Here is a 19743-nt window from a genome sequence, read left to right as displayed (position 1 = left end):
ATCTCCTTTTGGCAATTTTTACGTGGGTTGAACACTTTTCGAAACGACATTTCGTTACACGAGAAGGAGAAATCCAAACAACACGAAGATTTGCAAATTGAAAAGCGAAAGATACCTATTTGCCCGATGGAGGGAATTTTAATTTTTTTCTCTAGAACACGTTTTATGGTTACTGAAATGAAATTTTTCGTTGCGAAATTAATCGAAGACGAAGAAGCGATAAGTATTACGTATTTTTCATTGCTATCAAAACGCCTACTTTAATTATCGTGGAAAAATATTTAACCAATAAACACCCACTTGTTATCGAATAAAAAATAAAATCGAGCTATTAAATGATTTTTTTTTCGTTCTTTGGTCAAATATTCACAAAGTAGACAATTTTATCTAGGCATCTTTGCTGCAAAATTCATTTTGCTAAAGGCTATTTCAATTTTACTACGTGAAAAATTGATGAAATTCGATGGTAAAAGATTAATAAAAATTGAGATACAGATTTGATTGTGTTGGTTTTATTCGGAAGATGAGTGTCGAAATTTATTGGAATGAATTTGCAATTTTCAGTTGGGTACCTATGGATTTTTGAACGTTTTAATCATGTTCATTGACTTGTTTTTTTTTTAGGAGTAAGCTGGAAATTTTATTATTATATTTATCAGGAATAAAGGTTCATTTGCACTACAAATTTTTGGTGTTTTCGAAATTGAAGGAAATGTCCATTTGAATTTCAAAACAAATTATATTTAAAGCACTTGATTCTTTTTCAACTCTTTTGTCCAATTGAAAAAAAAAAAAAAAAAAAAAAAACTGTTCACCAAGACTATCGGATCTTGCACATTTTGAAACAACATCAAAAAAAGTTTGAATTCGAAAATGAATTCAATAATGTCCATTTGTGTAGATGCTACTCAGTATTCAATATTTCAAAGTCGTAAACAAGTTCAAAGGACCTGTAAAAGAACATTTAATGCCAGGGCTCAATTTAACAATATCACGCCTTCGGGCAGACTGAAAATTATTTCCTCTCCCTCCCTTCAAAAAATTATGCATTCGAATCTTCTCCAATCTAGAATGAACCTCAAGAACCTTCAAAAAAATATTGATAGGTACCATTTTTTTAAAACACAAAAAAAAATTTCTAAAGAAATTTCAATGAATTGAGGAGGGATTTACTTGATGCTGCGATTCAACTTGAAAAGATCACCACTACAACAATTTTTCACTATTGCTTTCTCAATTTTGAATTTTGATGGATATGAAATCTTGAAAAAATGGTTTGGAGAAAATCGTTGCGATCATTTGAAAGCAATTTTCTAGAATTTTTTATGCAAATGTTGTCTCAAAAATGTTGGGTTGTGATGAAAAACCATCATAATGTCAAATTTTGGTGGCTAAATTTCAGTTTTTTTGAAATTTGGAAAATGTAGAAAATTTTAGTTTGATCCAATGGAGGTCGAAAACTGAAGGTATTTGAATTAGCTTCTCATTTTAATTGGACGCAGTTTTGAGTCACTGTGAATTAAAAACCCTACGATATCTGACCCTGCTCCTCTGATTTCAATTTTGTTGTGACGTAAAAATGTTTCTTTATGAGTTGTCGAAGTTGCCAAAACCAGAGGATGAAATGACTGTATTTGAATGTTTTTTTTTTTGTGAGTCCCATACAAATTTAGTAACAGGATAGCAGGAAATTGGAAAAATTTTCTTGTGATGAAATTTTGCATCGAATTTCCATTGACTTCTATGTACTTGAGAGATGAAAATTAAATTCTGAAATTTGAAATAACATGCTCGCAACTTTGAGACGCCCTGGAAGCTGCATATTTAATGCAGGTTTTTATGAAAAATATGATGAGAACCGAATTTTTTGGGAACTTTATTTTGAAAATTGAAATGTATTAATGTGTCCATAACTGCAAATTCTGAAATTGGAAATGAAACGTGAGAAACTTTAAGACCCTCTGTAGTCTTATCAAGTTGTAGAAAATCATGTTCCATTAATTTTTTGTCAATGGAGGGCATTTCTCTTTATTTAAATTATTATAATTATGTTGAAAATATTTTTATTTAATAATTGAATTTTAATTTTAAAATTTTTTAAATTATTGAATAATATTTTAATTTATAAAAAATATTTTTTTTTAATTTATGAAAATTTAAATAAATTAATTTTTTTTCAAAAAATTCAAGTTTTTGAAAAAAAATCGATTTTTAGACAATTTTTAGCAAATTTATTATTTTATTTTTAAGATATTTTGCAAAATTTGTTAGAATTCTGTAATCCTAAATTGAATGCTCAAAATTTCCACATTATCTGGAGGCTGAACGAAGGGTTCTTTGTCAAAAAAAAAAGTCTCTAATCGTCATTCGTTTTCTTCTACAGGACTTCATTTTCATTTACTAATTGAGTAATACCTGCAAATCCTAAAATTTGAAATGAAACATTGGAAACTTTGAAGTCCATTGCACTCTGATCAATTAGAGAGGTTCACGACACAAATAATAAGGATCAAAGTTGTAGAAAGTTGAATTTCCAATCGTGTATGTCCCATTAGCTTTCATTCTAGGAGGGTTCATTTTTGAGATATTACAAAAAATCGTTAATTCTCAGATTTGACTTTTGAAGGTCAGAACATTACAGCATTATGGAACCTGAACGAAGCACTTTACAGCAAAAATTATGAGAACTTGAGTTGTAAAGAATTTAATTTCAAGAAGTATTCGTTTCATTTTCTTTTTCCTAGATGGCTCCATTTTGGAAATATTTTCAAAACACTGAAAAAAAATTTTAAAAATATCATAACAGGGCAGAAAATTGAACAATCGAACTGAAAAATAAAAATAAAAATGTGGCTCAGATAAATGGTCATCTGTGCTAAAATTTTGAAAAATTTTGGTTCAATCAGGAGTTAGTATTATGAAAGATCATTTGAATTGTTCCTTGAAACGAAACTCAATTCGTCAATTTCTCAATTAATTGATTGAAAAATGCCAGCTTTAAATTGATGCAGATGGCAGAATAAACGTGAGTTATGATTTTTTTGATTCGATATAATTTTTTTTTGATTCTGATCAATAATTAAGTATTTTGGTAACTGCTGAAATTTCTCAAAAAAAATTTTTTGAATGAAAAAACATTTTATTTTAGATTCTTGTCCAAAGTATTTTTTTCATGTCAATGCCCAATTTGAAAAATTGCGAATTGTTTTTTAAAAGTCACTTCAGCTTTATGACAAGTTTCCAATGAAATACCTAAACTTCTCGTTTTCAAGTTTTTTTTTTTGTTTTTTTTTTTTTTTTTAAATTGAAAACTCAAAGATTTATTTTCATATTCTGGAATAAAATTCTAATTCCAAAGCAATTTCCACAGCTTAGTTATCTCACAGAGCAGAAAATTGATCAATAATCGAGCTGAAAAAATTTTAAATGTGGTTCAGAAAAATAAAGGGACATCTACGAGTATGCTAAAAATTTGAAAAATTATGGTTCAATCAGGAATGAGTATTATGATAGATCTTTAGAATTGCTCCTTGAAACTCAATTTGTCAATTTCCCAGTTAATAGGATAGAAAATGACAGCTTTAAATTTATGCAGAATGAACGTGAGTTATGATGTTTTTGATTCGATATCATTTTTTTGAACATTTTGATCATAATTTGACCTAATCTTATCAGTAATTAAGTGTTTTGGTAACAGTTGACATTTCTCAAAAAAAAAAAAAAAAAAAAAAAAAATGAATGGAAAGGCATTTATTTTAGATATTCCAAGTATTTTTTTTGTTCATGTCAATGCCCAATTTTAAAAATTCCGAATTATTTTCCAAGTCACTCTGGCTCTATGACAAAATTCAAATAAAATTAATTCCTCGTTTTCAAGTGTTTTTTTTTCAAATTAAAACCTCAAAGATTCATACCCATATCCTGGAATAAAATTCTAATTCCAAAGCAATTTCCACAGCTTGGTTATCTCATCTTGTCATTCTTATAAAGAATTCAGACTCGAGTATAAGCACTTTGGTAATACCCAACTTCAACATTGTAATTCTGTAGGTATCTTACATGTACCTCCTTATGAAGTACACAGGACGAATTACCGGTGCAAGTGGCACTTAATATGAATAATAGAAACACTCATATTCGAGCTTCTCTAAGATGGCATTATGGCAACGACTCGAAAATGAAATAAAATTACGAAGCCGGTATTGCTTTGAAATTTCAAAACAAATTCGCGTCATGAGTCATGTTTTATGTAGACAGATATGCGATAAGATAAGGTTAGGTACTCGATTTCATAGTATGATAATTTGTATATACGATGAAAATTGATTCATGTGACTGATAAGCTTGGTCATTGACATTAGGACGATTTTATAAACAATACCAGATGTACGTATTGACAAACACATGTCACATACACATGCTAAGGTAAAATATAAAATCATCGAATTAATACACCGGATAAGAGACATATGACTGGAAAATCAGATAAAACAAAGATGACTGGATACTGGATATGAAACCATCATGGAAGCCTGGCTATGGAATTCCATCAACGTTGTTTATCACTGGAGTCTGGAATGCGAATCAATTTGTTGCGGATCGTTAAACATGTAATGATTTGCATTTGATTGGTTTAATTAACGAGCTATATGCATGAAATGAGATTTATTGCGAGATTTTTTTTACCTACAGTATATCTAATTTAGGTAATCGGAGAGAAAAAAGATACGAGTTTCTTTTCTACGATATTTTGATATGCGTGTGTTTGTGTTTATGTAGAGTTTGATGTAAAAGTGAAGAAATTCTTAGAGGTAGCGAATGATAAAGTGAACTAATTAGAAATGAGTTATTTAGTTCAAAATGAAATTGCAATTGCACAATTGGTTGAAAAAATCCAAAAGTCGAATATTATGCTGAAAAACACCGCAACTCACCTTTGAATGCAGTTATCCATTCCAGCAGCATTTTCGTTTCACTGGAAATCGACGTTAGAATTATTTCAGGAACAACACTATGCACTTTGTACACCGTTAACACATTCACACAAATTATAAATAAATTATAAAACTCGGAATAAATATTACAAAATTGGATAAAAAATAAAAGAAAAAAATTATTAAGTATAATAATAAAAAAAAAACACCGAATAAAACACACACTAACAAAACCGCCGGAACTATGAAGTATAAAAGTTTACGCGAAACACATTTACCGAAATAAAGAACTACCTAATGAAATCGCTTTCGAATATTTTAATAAGAAAATTTCGCGATAAATAAAATCGAAATTAAATTAATTGAAAATTACAAGCATAAACAATCGCACCATCGTTCAAATTTCGGCTGTTCTTGTTCGTGGTCTACAAGAATACGAGTATCATTCTCTCCGACTCTGTTTCTCGTATTCTTTTCTTTTATCTTTTATTAGTCTTCGTCTTCTTTCTTTGTTTTCTTTCTTATTGGGACTTTTTTGCTCGCTACCACTTGAGGATTGTGGTAATACATATGAAGCCTACGCCCTGGCCCGCACCGCTATGCAAAAGCAAACCCTGATCAATAGGCGCAAAACAGAATGGATAAACGAGATGAAAGAGAAGATGGAGAGTGAGGCCTAGAATGGTCGCTGGGAGCGGTAGATGATTTTTTTTCTATGAATGGTGGCAGTTTCATGAAAGAATGATGCGTCGAAATGGTAATTTCCAGGTAGGTTCGCGGTGAATGAGAAGGTGGTTTGGAGAACTTTTTTGTTTTTTATTCAAATTTGGACAATTTGGTGTATGCAGATGGAAAAAAGCTCAAAAAAGGAGACTGTGTTGTGATGAGAGCAGGCCTATGTCAAAGTGTTGAGATTTTTTGATACTTCAACGTAGGCTTGTCCAAATATTGGAGAAGGAAACATTAAAGCAGGCTGCAAGCAAAAGTATTGGATTTTGTTCCATCTTACCGTACCCCATACTCTCACTGTCTCACTCTTTGACTTTCTTTTCAAATTTAGACCAAAAAACTGTGAATTTGTCCTTTTTTTAAATTTGGAATTACACATTGAAAGCGATTGTTAGAAGAAACCAAAAAATGAATGAAACTTTTGAAATGACTTCATAAACACCTAATTTTAGAGAAAACATTAAAACTGTCTTAACTGTCACCTTAGTTAAAATATTGAAAAATGGAATATATGACTGGTTTGGTTTCTAATTTCAAAAAAGTAAGGAGAAAAGTGTAAGGAGCATTAAAAAATAAAAATTTTACTACGTACTCTTACTCTTTCAAAAATGGATTTTCAAAGAGTACTCTTTCAGAGCTCTTCAAATGTATGAACCTATGAACGGATCAAAAATTGTACTCTTTCCAGGCTCTTTCCTACGCTTTACTCTTCTTCTTACTCGACTCTTGCAGCCCTCAGCCCCGCATTAAAGTATCTACCTATCAATATTAATAATTCATTGTCTTTTTTTTAGGTACAATATTCTAGTGTGGTATTTTCTTGGCATGTCATGGATTTATATTTTGACAATTCATTAAAAATATATTTAAAACCGCTGCAAATTACCTGAATTTTTGATAGGAATATCGAAAAGTAACATGAATCGACAGAGAATTTTCAATCCATTTTTAAACTTGACGTACTTACCTAAAAATAAATAACTGTGGCATTCGCATTTTAAAATGTTGGAAAAATCATACAGATTTTTACCAAAACAATGTCATAGGATTTTTTCCAAGTTTCCAAAAGTTTGATTTCAAGTTCGTAGAAGTCGAAACTCGAGATCTGAAGATCTCCTACAATGTTGCTTAAAAAGTCAGAAATTCATATTTTTTCAGTGACGTAGGTATCTAATGATCATTAATACCTCATCGCAATTTTCTCCAAGTTTTTGAAAGTCAGATAACATTTTTTTTCATGTTCAAAGTTTTTAAAAGTCTCACGTAATGCCAAGAATTCGTCACACTTTTTTCAAAAACAAGTACCTACTCCGAGTATTGGAAATGGGTACCTAAATGGATTTTCGAACGTCGAACTTGATATTTACCTATCTAAAATCATAGTTCAAAAATGTCTAAAAAAAAGATACAACTTTTTCAAGTTTTTAAAACTTTAAAGTTAGGCATGGTAAAGAATTCAGCAAGTTTTCCCAACAGTTTTCAAAACTCATCTAGATGCGAATCAATGTCGAAAAAATTTTGGACAGATCTCCGGCTCAAGAAACATAGCCATGTCAAAATGAAGGAAAATGAAAAAGTATTACAAAGCTCTACCTTTGGCTAAACCTCGCTTTCAGTAAAAAATAACGAAATTTCTTGAATTTTGACAACTTTGTCGAAATTGTCATGAAGTGTTTGTTTCTTGCAAAAAATTCATTGGAACTATGTTTATAATTTTCGTCATGTTTTCATCACAAGTCGCGCCAAACTGTAAAATCGCCACTTGTTCTCTTTGAAATTGAATTTGAAATGACGATTCAAAGTACTTGATTGAAACTTCATTATTCAAATTCATATTTAAAAGTATCTAAAAATTCAACCATTTGAGTAATAAGTATTTGTCAAAATCATAGCCCTCAGATACCTACTTGCTTCGTTTAATATGTACTTGATCCAGACTTTAGGTATCATTTTGTACAAGTATGTTATGTGCTTTATGTTAGCTGATTAATTATTCTCAATTGCTGCATAGGACTTCGGTTTGGTGAAGTGATAAGTTGATGTATTTTTAGTTGAATTTTATACTCAGGCTTCAAATTTTAAATTCCCATCTTTTAAATGTTAACGTAAATACAGTTGTCCGAGTGGATTTCTTTTTTTTTTTTTAAGAAAAAAATCCTATGTACTTATTAAGTAAATAGGTACCTATAATCAATATCATCATTCTTGCTTTGCTTCGCACAATCAGGATAGGGAATAAATAAATGAAATCTTGTGAATTGAATTGACGAAATGTTATTTTACTAGAGATTATTCGCGACTCTTATCCGTGGAAATTTTGTGATATGTGATGTGCTAAAATTTGATGGTTTTTAGTAAAAATGCATTTCATTAATTGAAGTGTAGGTAATTAGGTATTCATAACCGACTTTAAACAAATTTCGTTTTCATTTTTCAATTTTTGAAAGCCTCAAACATGGAAATGTTTTCATTTTCTAAAAGTGAAACAAATTAGCCCGAGCGTAACGAGAGCAAAAGCTTTTGAAAATTTGTATTTTGATGTGGTATACGAGTAGTACGTAAAAGAACAATGTTTTTTTGTGTGCGGAGATTGATTTTTTTTGCTTCAAAATTTCTGAATTTGAATGTTTTTTTTTTATTTAAAAATTTGAGTTTTGAAAGAGAAAATCAAAAAGACTCGTACGAAGTGAGAACAAGAACTCTCAAAATTTTGTGTTTCGAGTAAGTAGTAGAAATTTTTGGAGTCGAATATTCTTTGAGTTTTTGAATGATGGATCTTTTTAGAAAGTTTGATTTTGAAAAAGGAAAATTAACAGGTGGGCAGAAGTTTTTAAAAATTGATAAATTCAAGTACCTACCTTAAAAGTTACGTAGGTACCTAGTACCTACCTAGAATATGTAGATATTTTCCAGGTGCGAAAATTACGAAACAAAAAAACTGTATTTCACCCGAGCGAAGCAAACACAAATGATTTTAAAAATGTTTAATTCAAGTTCTAAGAAATTCAGCGAATGAGTCTCTTCATTAAGACTGAAAATTTTCAAAAATCGACTTCGTTGAGTTTTGACAAAATTGGCCAATTTCAGCAAAGTCAATAATTTCCTGACTTTTCCACAATTTTACAGCGGAAGGGAGGGGGGGGGGGTTTCAGTGTCCACCCTTCAGTACCTACATCTTCATTTTATTTTCGCCTCATTTTGAAAAAACTTGGATATTTATTTTTTAATTACAGTCGTCTATTTTTCAGATTTCTCAAACATTGCTGCTGCGAGTACCTATTTGTAGATAATTTTGTGATGAAAAAAATGGTATCCTTGGTCAAGAAGGTGGCCACTGTGACAATCGAGGATAATGGAAAGAAGAATGTGATCGTTTTCAACCCAACTCCGGAATCATTGATGGCAATGGCTGCTGCAAAATCGGCTATAATGTTATGTCGTCGGTATCGCTTGCATACAAATGCCATTATCGCAAGCAGACCAGAAATATTATATCACCAGGAATTCAGCTGCACTCGTATGTTACATGTTCCGAAACCTATTGCGAGGATAATTGATTACTATATAGAACTAATTAGGTGCCAGCTACGATTATTGGCTAGTCATCGCACTTGGATTGACAATTCTGTGATGGGTTGTTTCGATGGTTCTATTAGCGTAACTAATGGCGTACCTTTGAGATATTTACATGACTAGTGGTGTAGGACTGTAGGTATACCTACTGTGTTATTGTTTAGTTTTTTTAAATTAGATAAAATTATAAAAAAATAAGTGTAGGTAATGTGGATGATGACTAATTTTTTTTTAATTTTTTAGTTTTTTTTTAAGACCAGACTATCTGATATTTTTATTAGGTACCTATGCCTATTTTTGATTTAGGTTTTAAGTAATTAGGAACTGGCTAAATGCCATTTATTTATCATTATTCATCATTCATATGTGTGTTACTGTGATCTTTGTTTTGAGATGTAAATTTAAATAATATTCAATTTGAATAAAGCGTTAAAAATAGGGTAATTTGTTTTGCGTATTTATCTTCCATATTATACTTATATTTCGCTCATAAATTCGTCAATTTTTCTCGCATGTAATTGTGATTGATCACCGCAACTCCGCAACCTCGTAGCAGAGAATCAAGAACCGCTTCATTTGGTAACAATCAAATTCACAGTATTAAATTGTTTTCCAGAAACAACTTCGTTTTTTCACTCTCACTCTAGGTGTGTTTCACTCATTATTGCATCTCGGAGAATCGTTTAATTCAATTACCAAAATGGACCCAAAAGCAGCTGAATTTGAAATGTGGCTGAAAAAACTGAATAGGGTATCCTTAAGTATTAAACCAGGAATGCGTACCGTTGAACAAATTTCTTTTTTTTTTAATGGCCATTGACATTTGTTTCTATGAAATTTGAAATGAATATTGTCACTCTCGCTCATGAATTCGTTCGTTTTTTACTTTAAAAATTTTTTGAATCAATTAAGTAGTTAGGTACCTACTAAATAAATATATGCACAAAAAAATGATGAATTTTTTATTTTCTGTAGTCTGAACTTTCTTTGGATTTCGGATTTGAAGAGTCCTGGAGGGCAACAACTGCTTACCTATTTACTTTATTTTTGAAAAACTAGAGAGTATTTTTTGACATTTTCTTTTATTTTAAACAGTTTTTAGCAATATTTTGCAGAAATTAAAATCGTTATTTTTAAATTATTATAATTTTATGATTTTTCTGGCTATTCAATTTACCTTAGACCATTTTCTTAGAGGAAGAGAAGAGAAGTAAAATGGTCTAAGCTATTTACAACAATTTTTCTTCATTTAATGGATTTGAAAGTTGCTATGTTCGTAGTTTTATCCTCTTTACATTGATTTTTTCCCGAAAGCTCTACCTTTCACCGTTCAAAAGTTCTTGAAGTTAGAAGTTGCGAAAACAAGGCAAAAACCAGCTGAGGGCGGCTAGTAATGAACTCTTTTGGCAACTTTGACTGGCAAGAACTTTTGAACGGTTAAGGGTAGAGCTTTCAGGAAAGAATCAAATAAAAGAGAATAAAACTACGAACATTTTACCGTATTAAAATACCTATGTGTTCGATGAAAATTTTGAGTAATTTTAGTTCAAAGTTCAATACTTGCCGCCCGTAGCTGGTTTTTGCCTTGTTTTTGCAACTTCTAACTTCAAGAACTTTTGAACGGTGAAAGGTAGAGCTTTCGGGAAAAAATCAATGTAAAGAGGATAAAACTACGAACATTTTGCTGTATTAAAATATCAATGTGTTCGTTGAAAATTTTGAGTAATTTTAGTTTAAACAGCGAGCACAATACCTAGTACATTTTGCATCGTTTGCACACCATTTCGATTATCAGACGGGTGTGACGTCACTTTTTAATGCCCTATTAAATCTAGAAAATTAATTAATTTTAATTGTTTCAAAAGTTTAAAATGATCAGTACGTACGTTCTGTATGTTGCTTGGTCAGTATGGTAAGATTTAACTTACACTTGATACTTATCAATTGAGCGATCTGTTTTTTGTTTCTCTGTTAAAATGTATTCTTCCCATGTTTCAGTCAGCATTGTTCAATTTTCAAAGTTTGCTCAGCGTTTTATTACTCTTAATTTGCACTTGCGCTTATGTTAGATCAATCGTTCCCAGTGTACTCGATCGGAATAAAGTCGGGTAATTAAAACCAGCTCTGAACATTCCACAATATTATTTTATGCTAACAACTAATTCAGTTCATCGAATTACAGATTATTTGGTTCATTTTGGAAATTAGCACGGATCGGCGAACGTAAAAGTCCATATGTTGCAGCCTGTTGTGTGACAATGGCATTTTCTATATTATTTTCTTGAAGCTGGAGTTATTTTACTATGATTTATATGTTGAATAATAACATCTTTATTGTGGCAGTCCTTGAGTTGATATAAAAAAGTACGGAGCCGCGTCGGAATTTTTCATTATTTCATTCGCATCGCATCTACTTATTTGCGTAAGTATCTATTTATATCAATATAGCCCTCTATACTGTTCTCTAACATCATTGATCATATCCCCACTCTTTCATTATAATCTTTTTTTTTCTGTAAATATCGCTGTATATTCCAAAAGAATCATTATTTCATTCGCATCTGATCGATTTGAATCTAGTTTGAGCATTATTTATATCAACAGTAGGTATTTAATAACTTGTTGTTTGTTTGTCACAGTGTTGAAAAAATGTCAGTTGAGAATAAGGACAACGTTATAATAAAAAGTGACGAATCTTGTGTCGCAGTGAACCCGAATGCAGCCAACATTGGGAACCTGAGATGTGGTTTGGCCCAAGAACTGCGCGATTCATTTGAATACGATTTAATTGATGACTACATATATCTAGGAAAACCGACATCCTATAACCATTCACAACAACGAGCAAGTTCGGTATATCTATGTGGCATTGACCTGCTATTGGGTTATCGAAGTACAGTTCCGTGGGATTGGGAAGAACACGCTTTGGTTGCCAAATACCTGATCATGAACGCAGGATTTAGTCATCTTCTTGTCGTTGAATTCGTCAACGAAGAGAATCCCGATGTAAAAAAAACTATGACACTGTATTCGTCCGAAAATTGTGAAATTTTTGAAAAGATACCAACAGACTTTGTAGATTTTTGTAGTAAGCTTATGGAAATTCGCAACAGAATTACTTCGAGTCAGCCCCAGCCAGGTAAACCAACGCCGATGGTTGCACTTTTCAACTATTCTCAATCTAACCATCAAATCTTGAATTTGATTGAAGAAGGATTTGACGTCAAACCGGCGCTAACAAGTCTCTTACGTGAACTTGGAGTCATAAAAAATAAAAAATCATGTAAAGTACAAGCATTTGATCCTTATAGGAAGTTTCCGGATGTCGAATTTAAACAGCGTCACATCAAATATCGTCAATCAGTGACTGATCATGAAGATAAGTCACCAGCTGAGAAAGGCTGGATAGTTACACCTATTGAACGAGAAAAATTTGTTGATCAAATTGAAAAAACTAAAGCATTAAACGAAGACTTTCGTAAAATTGTGATGGAATTTGCTTCCAATTATTTACCGAAACGAAAGGCTAAAACTGAAACACAACTACCACAAAGGTACCCTTTCATGACAACGCAAATTGCCCATGCGTTTAAATTAAAACTAAATTGTATTCAATAATTAGATTAGGTATTATTCCAGCAAATATCATACCGTTTTGTTTTTGAAATTTAGAAATTTTTTACGTGGATAAATTTAGGGGAGAGGGAGGATGTTTTGGACACTTTTCTTTGATTTGAAATTGCGAGCGATAGGAAACACCTAGAAAGGTGGGGTTGGTCTTATTTGAAAGAGGATCTCAACGCGCACATTTTGACCTACTAAAAAAATTTTTAAGTTTCAAATTGAGCCAACCACGGGACTTTGAAGAAAACCCATTTTGGGTGGATGTGTTGGACAATGGTGTGATGTTTTGGACACCACGGGTGGATGTTTTGGACATGCTGAGAAAAGGCGTTTTTTTGAATGTTTATTTTTGGAAATCCCAAATTTCAATCCATTAGAAATCAATCGTCAGTATCTGTCCACAATTTCACTTGATTTCAGTTGACTCGGATTGTTTTTAATATTAGTGAGGCAATGTTGAAGAGTTCACTTTTTTATGCCATATTTTTCAGCCAGTGCTGGCCTGCTCGAATCGACATATTTTCAGGAGGCAACTTCAAATCGTTCTTGATTAGCATTTATCATTCCAGACTCATTAAAAGTCTTTCCTGTATTTGTCCGATAAAACTGATGCATTCTTACACCCAAACATAGCGAATTAACATAAATTAATCGAAGTGTCCAAAACATCCACCCGTGACATTTTTACTTCAACTGGCTCTAGGAAAAAAGTATCAGCTTTTTACGAAAAGGTGATAAGTGATTATTGTAGAGGAGGAATCAGAGATTTCATTTCACTTTGGCGCTTGATGAAATTCTTCCTGGTTATTTTTCTGGAGCAGAAAAAGTGAGAGGACAATTTTCTCAAAAAGCCGTGTTGTCATAACGAAATTTTTTTTCCGTTATGTTATATCGTTTCGTTTCAGAATTGTGAAATTTTTCGTTACGTTATTTTTCCGTTATTTCGTTACACAGATAATTCCGTTACGTTATGTTTTCCGTTTATCGTTATTATATCATTTCATTTTTCCGTTATTTCGTTTCGTTTTTCGTTATAGTACAAAAATGCCCAAATTGGGGGTTACTCTGAAAAAACTGAAAAAAGTACAAAATGTTTCAAAAATTTCTCAGTATTGGGGTTGAAAATTTTTGTGGGGATACGTACTAAGGATATACATAATACATAACTTCCAGAAAAATTTTCAAAATCGGTCAACATGGGGCTGAGAAAAGCGTTATTGAAATTTCAGAAAAGGGGGGTCCAAAAAGGGGTGGGGGTGTGGATCTGAAATTTTTCACGCGCAAGTTTCTCCATCGTACCCACCTTCCATGCTGATATGAACTCGAATGCTTTCGGGGACCATTTCACCCCCCTTAGGCGCCTATATCCTTTATGTATTTTTCAGGAAACCCCCCTTTTTTGAATAGTTGTACCCCCTTGAACATACAAGGAAAGTTGATACATCATTAGATCGGAAATTTGACATAGATTCTTTTATGTTTTATCTAACCACATATTTTTCGCTAAAATGCAATGCGGGGGAGAAAATGGCGAAAAACTGTGCTAGGGAGTACAAATGTGGGTCTGCGGGGAGAAGCTCCAGGCGGATTTAGGGTGGGTTTTAGTATGTCATTTAGGACACCATCCTGAGCATTTTGGTGCAAAAATATTAAAATAATTTCTAATTCGACTGGACTACTTTTATTAATTAATAATTTTTTAATCATTTTGCAAACTTTTTTAAAAATTTTGTACATTTTTTATTTTTTAGGGTTTTTGCTGCTAGCAGCATAAACCCTATTGCAATCGTCGACCGTATATAATGGACGAATAATTCAACGGTGAAAAAATGACAAAATGTGAAGCCTAGATTTTGGATGCAGAATCCTGGAAATCTTCTGCTCATGCGCCAAACATGACGCTTACGGTGCTGGTGGAGAGAGAGACGGTTTACTGGTTGAACGTGGGTTGAACCAGGGAACCGTCTCTCTCTCCGCCAGCACCGTAAGCATCATGTTTGGCGCATGTGCAGAACGTTTCCAGGATTCTGCATCCAAAATGTGGGCGTCATTTCCTGCCATTTGAATTATTCGTCCATTATATACGGTCGACGATTGCAATTGATTATTTTCAATTTAACTTGTAGCCAATCAGTGAGCAGTATTTCGGAGAGACCCATTCTGTGATTTGGATTGGAGAGTGCATGGAGTCTGTGTGACGTCAGCGCCGCGTATAGGCGACGTTTTAACGAAATGTGAAAATGTGTGATGTTCTTTAATCTTTAATCTTTATCGTTTTGCTTTTTGCTTTTGCTAATTAATTACGCTAATTATCACTGAATGACTGAATGTACATATGATAAATGATAATAGGGATGGAAAGCAGGAAAGCAGAAAGCTAGCTGAAAGCTGAGGAAGTAGGGGGGGGGGTTGAAAGCTATTGTTAGCTAAGCAAGTAGCAACTTAAAAGCTAGCGAAAGCCAGAAGCTTTTTAGTTTTTATTCAGTTTTCTTTATTTTTTTTTGCAAATTCGTTACTCCGTAAATTTCTTCTTGTTTTTGGCTGTAATCAAATTTACATTTACGAAAAATAAATAAAAAATAAAAAAAAGCACCTAACAAAAAGCAAAAACCCTTTGCAATCAGCGAATAGCTGATAGCTTGTTTTAATCAATGCTTAGTAAAAAAAAACGGAAAAAAACGAAAAAAATAACGGAATTTTTTCCGTTTTTCCGTTTTTTGTTTCGTTATGGCACAAAGATTTTTTCATAACGTTATAATTTCGTTATCGTTTCTTCTGTAGAAAATTTCGTTTTCGTTTATCGTTACGTTATTATAACGGAAAAAATTCCGGTTTTTTCCATTTTTTCGTTACGTTATGAATAACGTTATGACAACACTGGAAGAAATTATGATGAATAGTTTAATACAAAACGCCATCCTACTTGTCAAAAAATATTCAACAATAAAATTTACATATCGTGTATGTACTGTACCTGTATTTTTCTTATCAATGAGTTTTAAGTATATTTTTTTAAAAAGTTTTTTATGGAAGTTTACCTATAAAATGTGTACTCATATACATTATTTTATACTTATACACAATGAAAAATTGAAAAAAAATAATAATAAATATCTATTGTGGTCTTTTAGGCTCAAGGCTCGACCATAGACCCCAACCCTACCCAAACAATCAGCCATCCTTATCACAATTCTGGACTTGTAAAAATTTACGTTTTACGTTGCTGATCCAATCGTGAGCAATAAATAAGATGAGTTCTGAGTAATTTTACATATTAAAAAACCAAGTACATACATAGATAGATAACATTTAAAAATTGTATGACCCGACCTTAGTCATTGTTCCAATTTTCAAAAAAAAAAAAATTGTAAAACAGTTTGACGATTAGGTACACATTAAATTTTTGACTGTACCCCTTCAGAATATGCAGCTGATCGAAAAAATCTTAATTTTTGAAACTGTTGTTATGTCTTATTTACTGATTTATTTTTTTCTTTGTACATATTTTTTATATTTCATACTCATTATTTTTTCCATTCGTTGATTTTTTATTACCATTCAGCATTGTTCTTATCACAGGTTCTGTAGGATATTCCATCACTGGTTTAATTTTTGTTCAGGAATGCACTATTCAGACCCTACTACCTTATTTCTTTACCCAACAGGGGCTTGCAAAAACGAAAACTCGGCGGATATGATTTTTTCATGCCTTTATTAGTTGGTTTACAATTTTCATCCAAAAACGTTCATTTCTCGTATTTTAATGAATTTTTATTGGAAAATCGAAATTTTGAAAGGGGTGAGCCTAAATTAAGCGCCTGGGGGGCTGGGGACATTGCATAATATATCCGTTTACTTTTAGGTAGTCCTGTGGGGCTGTGGGTTGTTTTCTCCGTTTTGCTTCTCCGTGATCCTGATCACCCCCTCCTCTGGTCACGCGATGGTCAAAACATAGCATCCACACCAACAAGCAAGGTTGAACGCTAGTACGCTACACTAAATAAATAAAGAACTGCGAATGTGAAACCGGTTGGCTTTTCATTGCTGCTTAGTGTAGTTTACCTCTGCATCCGTATGCACAAGTACACAACTTATCTACCTACCTCCATACCATTACCATACCATAGTAAGCGTATCTCCTTCTCCACTTCTCCAGCACCAGTAACCAGTCTATTATTGTTGTGTATATTGTAGCAGTCATTGAGTTCATATAAAAAAATATGTCAGGTTTGCATGATAGGTACTGCACTGTACTTTTTCCAATTCGACCAACGCGTTGTACTTTGTTTATTCAAACGAGTTCTAAGTTGATGTTCAAAATTTTAACGTCGGAATTTTTCAATATTTCATTCGCATCTACTGCGTAAGTATCTTTTATACCTATCAATATAGCCCTCTATACTGTTCTGTATCTACCTAATTCTCTAAGCTAATATCATAAAATCTTTTTTTCCTATAAATATCGCCCTGTACTTATATTTCAAAAGAATCAATAGATTTGTTTTTTTACCAGGATTTTGGCAGATTTAAAATCCTCTAGATTCTGGTAGGGTAGTAGGTAGCTTTTGAAAATGGATTTTGGATTTTTTTTTACTGAGTTAAATTGAAGAGAGAAGACTTTCAAGTTTAGAAAGTTTATTTGGCGTACCTATCCGAGGGCAATCCGGGTATCCGGATACATTTTGTATCCGGATGAGTAATTCGTATCTATCCGGATGCATCCGGGGAGATTCGACAACGCTAAGTAGGTATTTAATAAGTTATCATTTGTTTGTCGCAGTGTCGAGAAAATGCCGGGTAAGGACTACGTTATAATGAAAAGTGACGAATCTTGTGTCGCAGTGAACGTGAATGCAGCAAACGTTGGGCACCAGAGACGTATTTCGTCGCAAGAACTACGCGATTCACTTGAATACGATATAATTGAGGAATACATATGGCTAGGTAAACCGACTTCCTATATCAATTCACAAGTACGAGCAAGTTCGGTTTATCTACGTGCCATTAGACTGATATTGGGTTCTCTATGGGGTCCTCGGAGTACAGTTCCGTGGGATTGGGAAGAACACGCATTGGTTGCCGCATCCTTTATCAAGGACGCAGGATTTGACTCGAATCATCTTCTCGTCGTTGAATTTGTCAACGAAGAGAATCCCGATGTAAAGAAAACGATGACACTTTATTCGTCCGAAAATTGTGATGTTTTTGAAAAGATACCAACAGAATTTGTAGATTTTTGTAGTAAGCTTATGGAAATTTGCAACAAAACTACTTCGAGTCAGCCCCAGCCAGGTAAACCAACGCCGATGGTTGCACTTTTCAACTATTCTCAATCTAACCATCAAATCTTAAATTTAATTGAAGAAGGTTTTGACGTCAAATCGGCGCTAACAAGTCTTTTACGCGAACTTGGGGTTATAAAAAGTGAAAAACTATGTAAAGTGCAAGCATTTGATCCTTATAGGAAGTTTCCGGATGCCGAATTTGAACAGCGTCACATCGAATATCGTAAATCAGTGACTGATCATACAAATAAGTCACCAGCTGAGAAAGGCTGGATAGTTACACCCACTGAACGCGAAAAATTTCTTGATCAAATTGAAAAAACTAAAGCATTAAACAAAGACTTTTGTAAAATTGTGATTGAATTTGCTTCCAATTATTTACCAGACACTAAAGCACAGATTGAACGAAGATGTAATATTTTATATATGTAATTAGCCCATAACATAACCTATATGTACCTAACTATATTATACTTCAGGAAATATTATACAGTTTTGTTTTTGAAATGTGGAAATTTTTTACGTGGATAAATAAATTTACTTATTAATGAAGCTAAGCGAATACTTACCTTATTCATCAATTTTGCTTGCATGTAATTTGTGATTGATCACCGCGACCTCGTAGCAGAGAATCAAGAACCGCTTCATTTGGTACCTAACAATCAAATTCACAATATTAAATTGTTTTCCAAAAACAACTTCGTTTTTTCACTCTCACTCTAGGTGTGTTTCACTCATTATTGCATCTCGGAGAATCGTTTAATTCAATTACCAAAATGGATCCAAAAGCAGCTGAATTTGAAATGTGGCTGAAAAAACTGAATGGGGTATCCTTATTAAACCAGGAATGCGTACTGTTGAACAAATTTCCTATTTTTTATGGCCATTGACATTGTTTCTATGAAATTTGAAATGAATAATATTGTCATTCTCTCACATGAATTCGTTCGTTTTTTACTTTTAAAATTTTTTGAATCAATTAAGTAGGTACAAAATAAATATGCCCAAAAAATGATGAATTTTTCATTTTCTGTAGTCTGAACTTTCTTTGGATTTCGAATTTGAAGAGTCCTGGAGAGTGGAGGGCAACAACCTGCTTACCTATTTACTTAATTTTTGAAAAAAATAGACAGTATCTTTTAACATTTTTCTTTTATTTTAAACGGTTTTATTTATCAATATTTTGCAGAAAATTAAAATCGTTATTTATAATTATAATTTTCTGATTTTTCTCGCTATATAGCTTGAGCAATTTTCTTTTCTTAGAGAAAAAGAAGAGAAGTAAAAGTAGCTAAATGGTCCAAGTCTAAGCTATACTTACGGAAAACCGGGAAAACCGTAATTGATCCAGGCGATGAGGCAAAATAATATCCAGTGAGGTATTGATCCAATGCATTAAAAAAATATCAAAAATACGAAAACCATCTATCCATTTCGAATTTTATGGATTTGAAAGTTTCTTTTCTTTCTATTCTAGGTATTCTAAGTATTTCCACTTTCCAGAAATTTTCCCCATGAATTTCCACTTTTCACAAACTTTCCGTGGAAATGGTTTTTCTTTTTTTACCTCGTTCCTCCGTCCTCTTCCTCTTCTAGTC

At 32.5% G+C, this 19743-nt stretch overlaps 2 protein-coding genes across 5 annotated transcripts in view; one reads left to right on the top strand and one right to left on the bottom strand.

The window, feature by feature from the left end:
• Nucleotides 1-5511, bottom strand: part of PlexB (plexin B) — a 427961-nt gene extending 422450 nt beyond the window's left edge. Inside the window, exon 1 of the mRNA XM_065360366.1 lies at nucleotides 4935-5511. The gene's annotated coding sequence lies outside the window, so the exon portion shown is untranslated. The remainder of the gene's footprint in view (nucleotides 1-4934) is intronic.
• Nucleotides 5512-10512: 5001 nt separating this feature from the next.
• Nucleotides 10513-18697, top strand: LOC135845653 (uncharacterized). Of its 4 annotated transcripts, XR_010558789.1 has the most exons (5): nucleotides 10513-11148; nucleotides 11235-11344; nucleotides 11419-11658; nucleotides 11876-17223; nucleotides 17641-18697. XR_010558789.1 is itself a non-coding variant. In XM_065364379.1 (2 exons), the coding sequence occupies exons 1-2, from the start codon at nucleotides 17081-17083 to the stop codon at nucleotides 18575-18577; spliced, it is 1080 nt and encodes a 359-aa protein (XP_065220451.1). In that variant the 5' UTR covers nucleotides 16625-17080; the 3' UTR covers nucleotides 18578-18652. The 4 variants fall into 4 exon arrangements, 1 of the variants encoding a protein (XP_065220451.1); XR_010558788.1 differs by lacking the exon at nucleotides 10513-11148 and having other exon boundaries at nucleotides 11155-11344; XR_010558787.1 differs by lacking the exons at nucleotides 10513-11148; nucleotides 11235-11344 and having other exon boundaries at nucleotides 11517-11658.
• The last annotated feature ends 1046 nt before the right edge of the window (nucleotides 18698-19743 follow it).

This window comes from Planococcus citri, chromosome 4, assembly GCF_950023065.1.
Source record: "Planococcus citri chromosome 4, ihPlaCitr1.1, whole genome shotgun sequence".
Taxonomy (NCBI): Eukaryota; Metazoa; Arthropoda; class Insecta; order Hemiptera; family Pseudococcidae; genus Planococcus; species Planococcus citri.
This window is presented reverse-complemented; position numbering and strand designations above follow the sequence as displayed.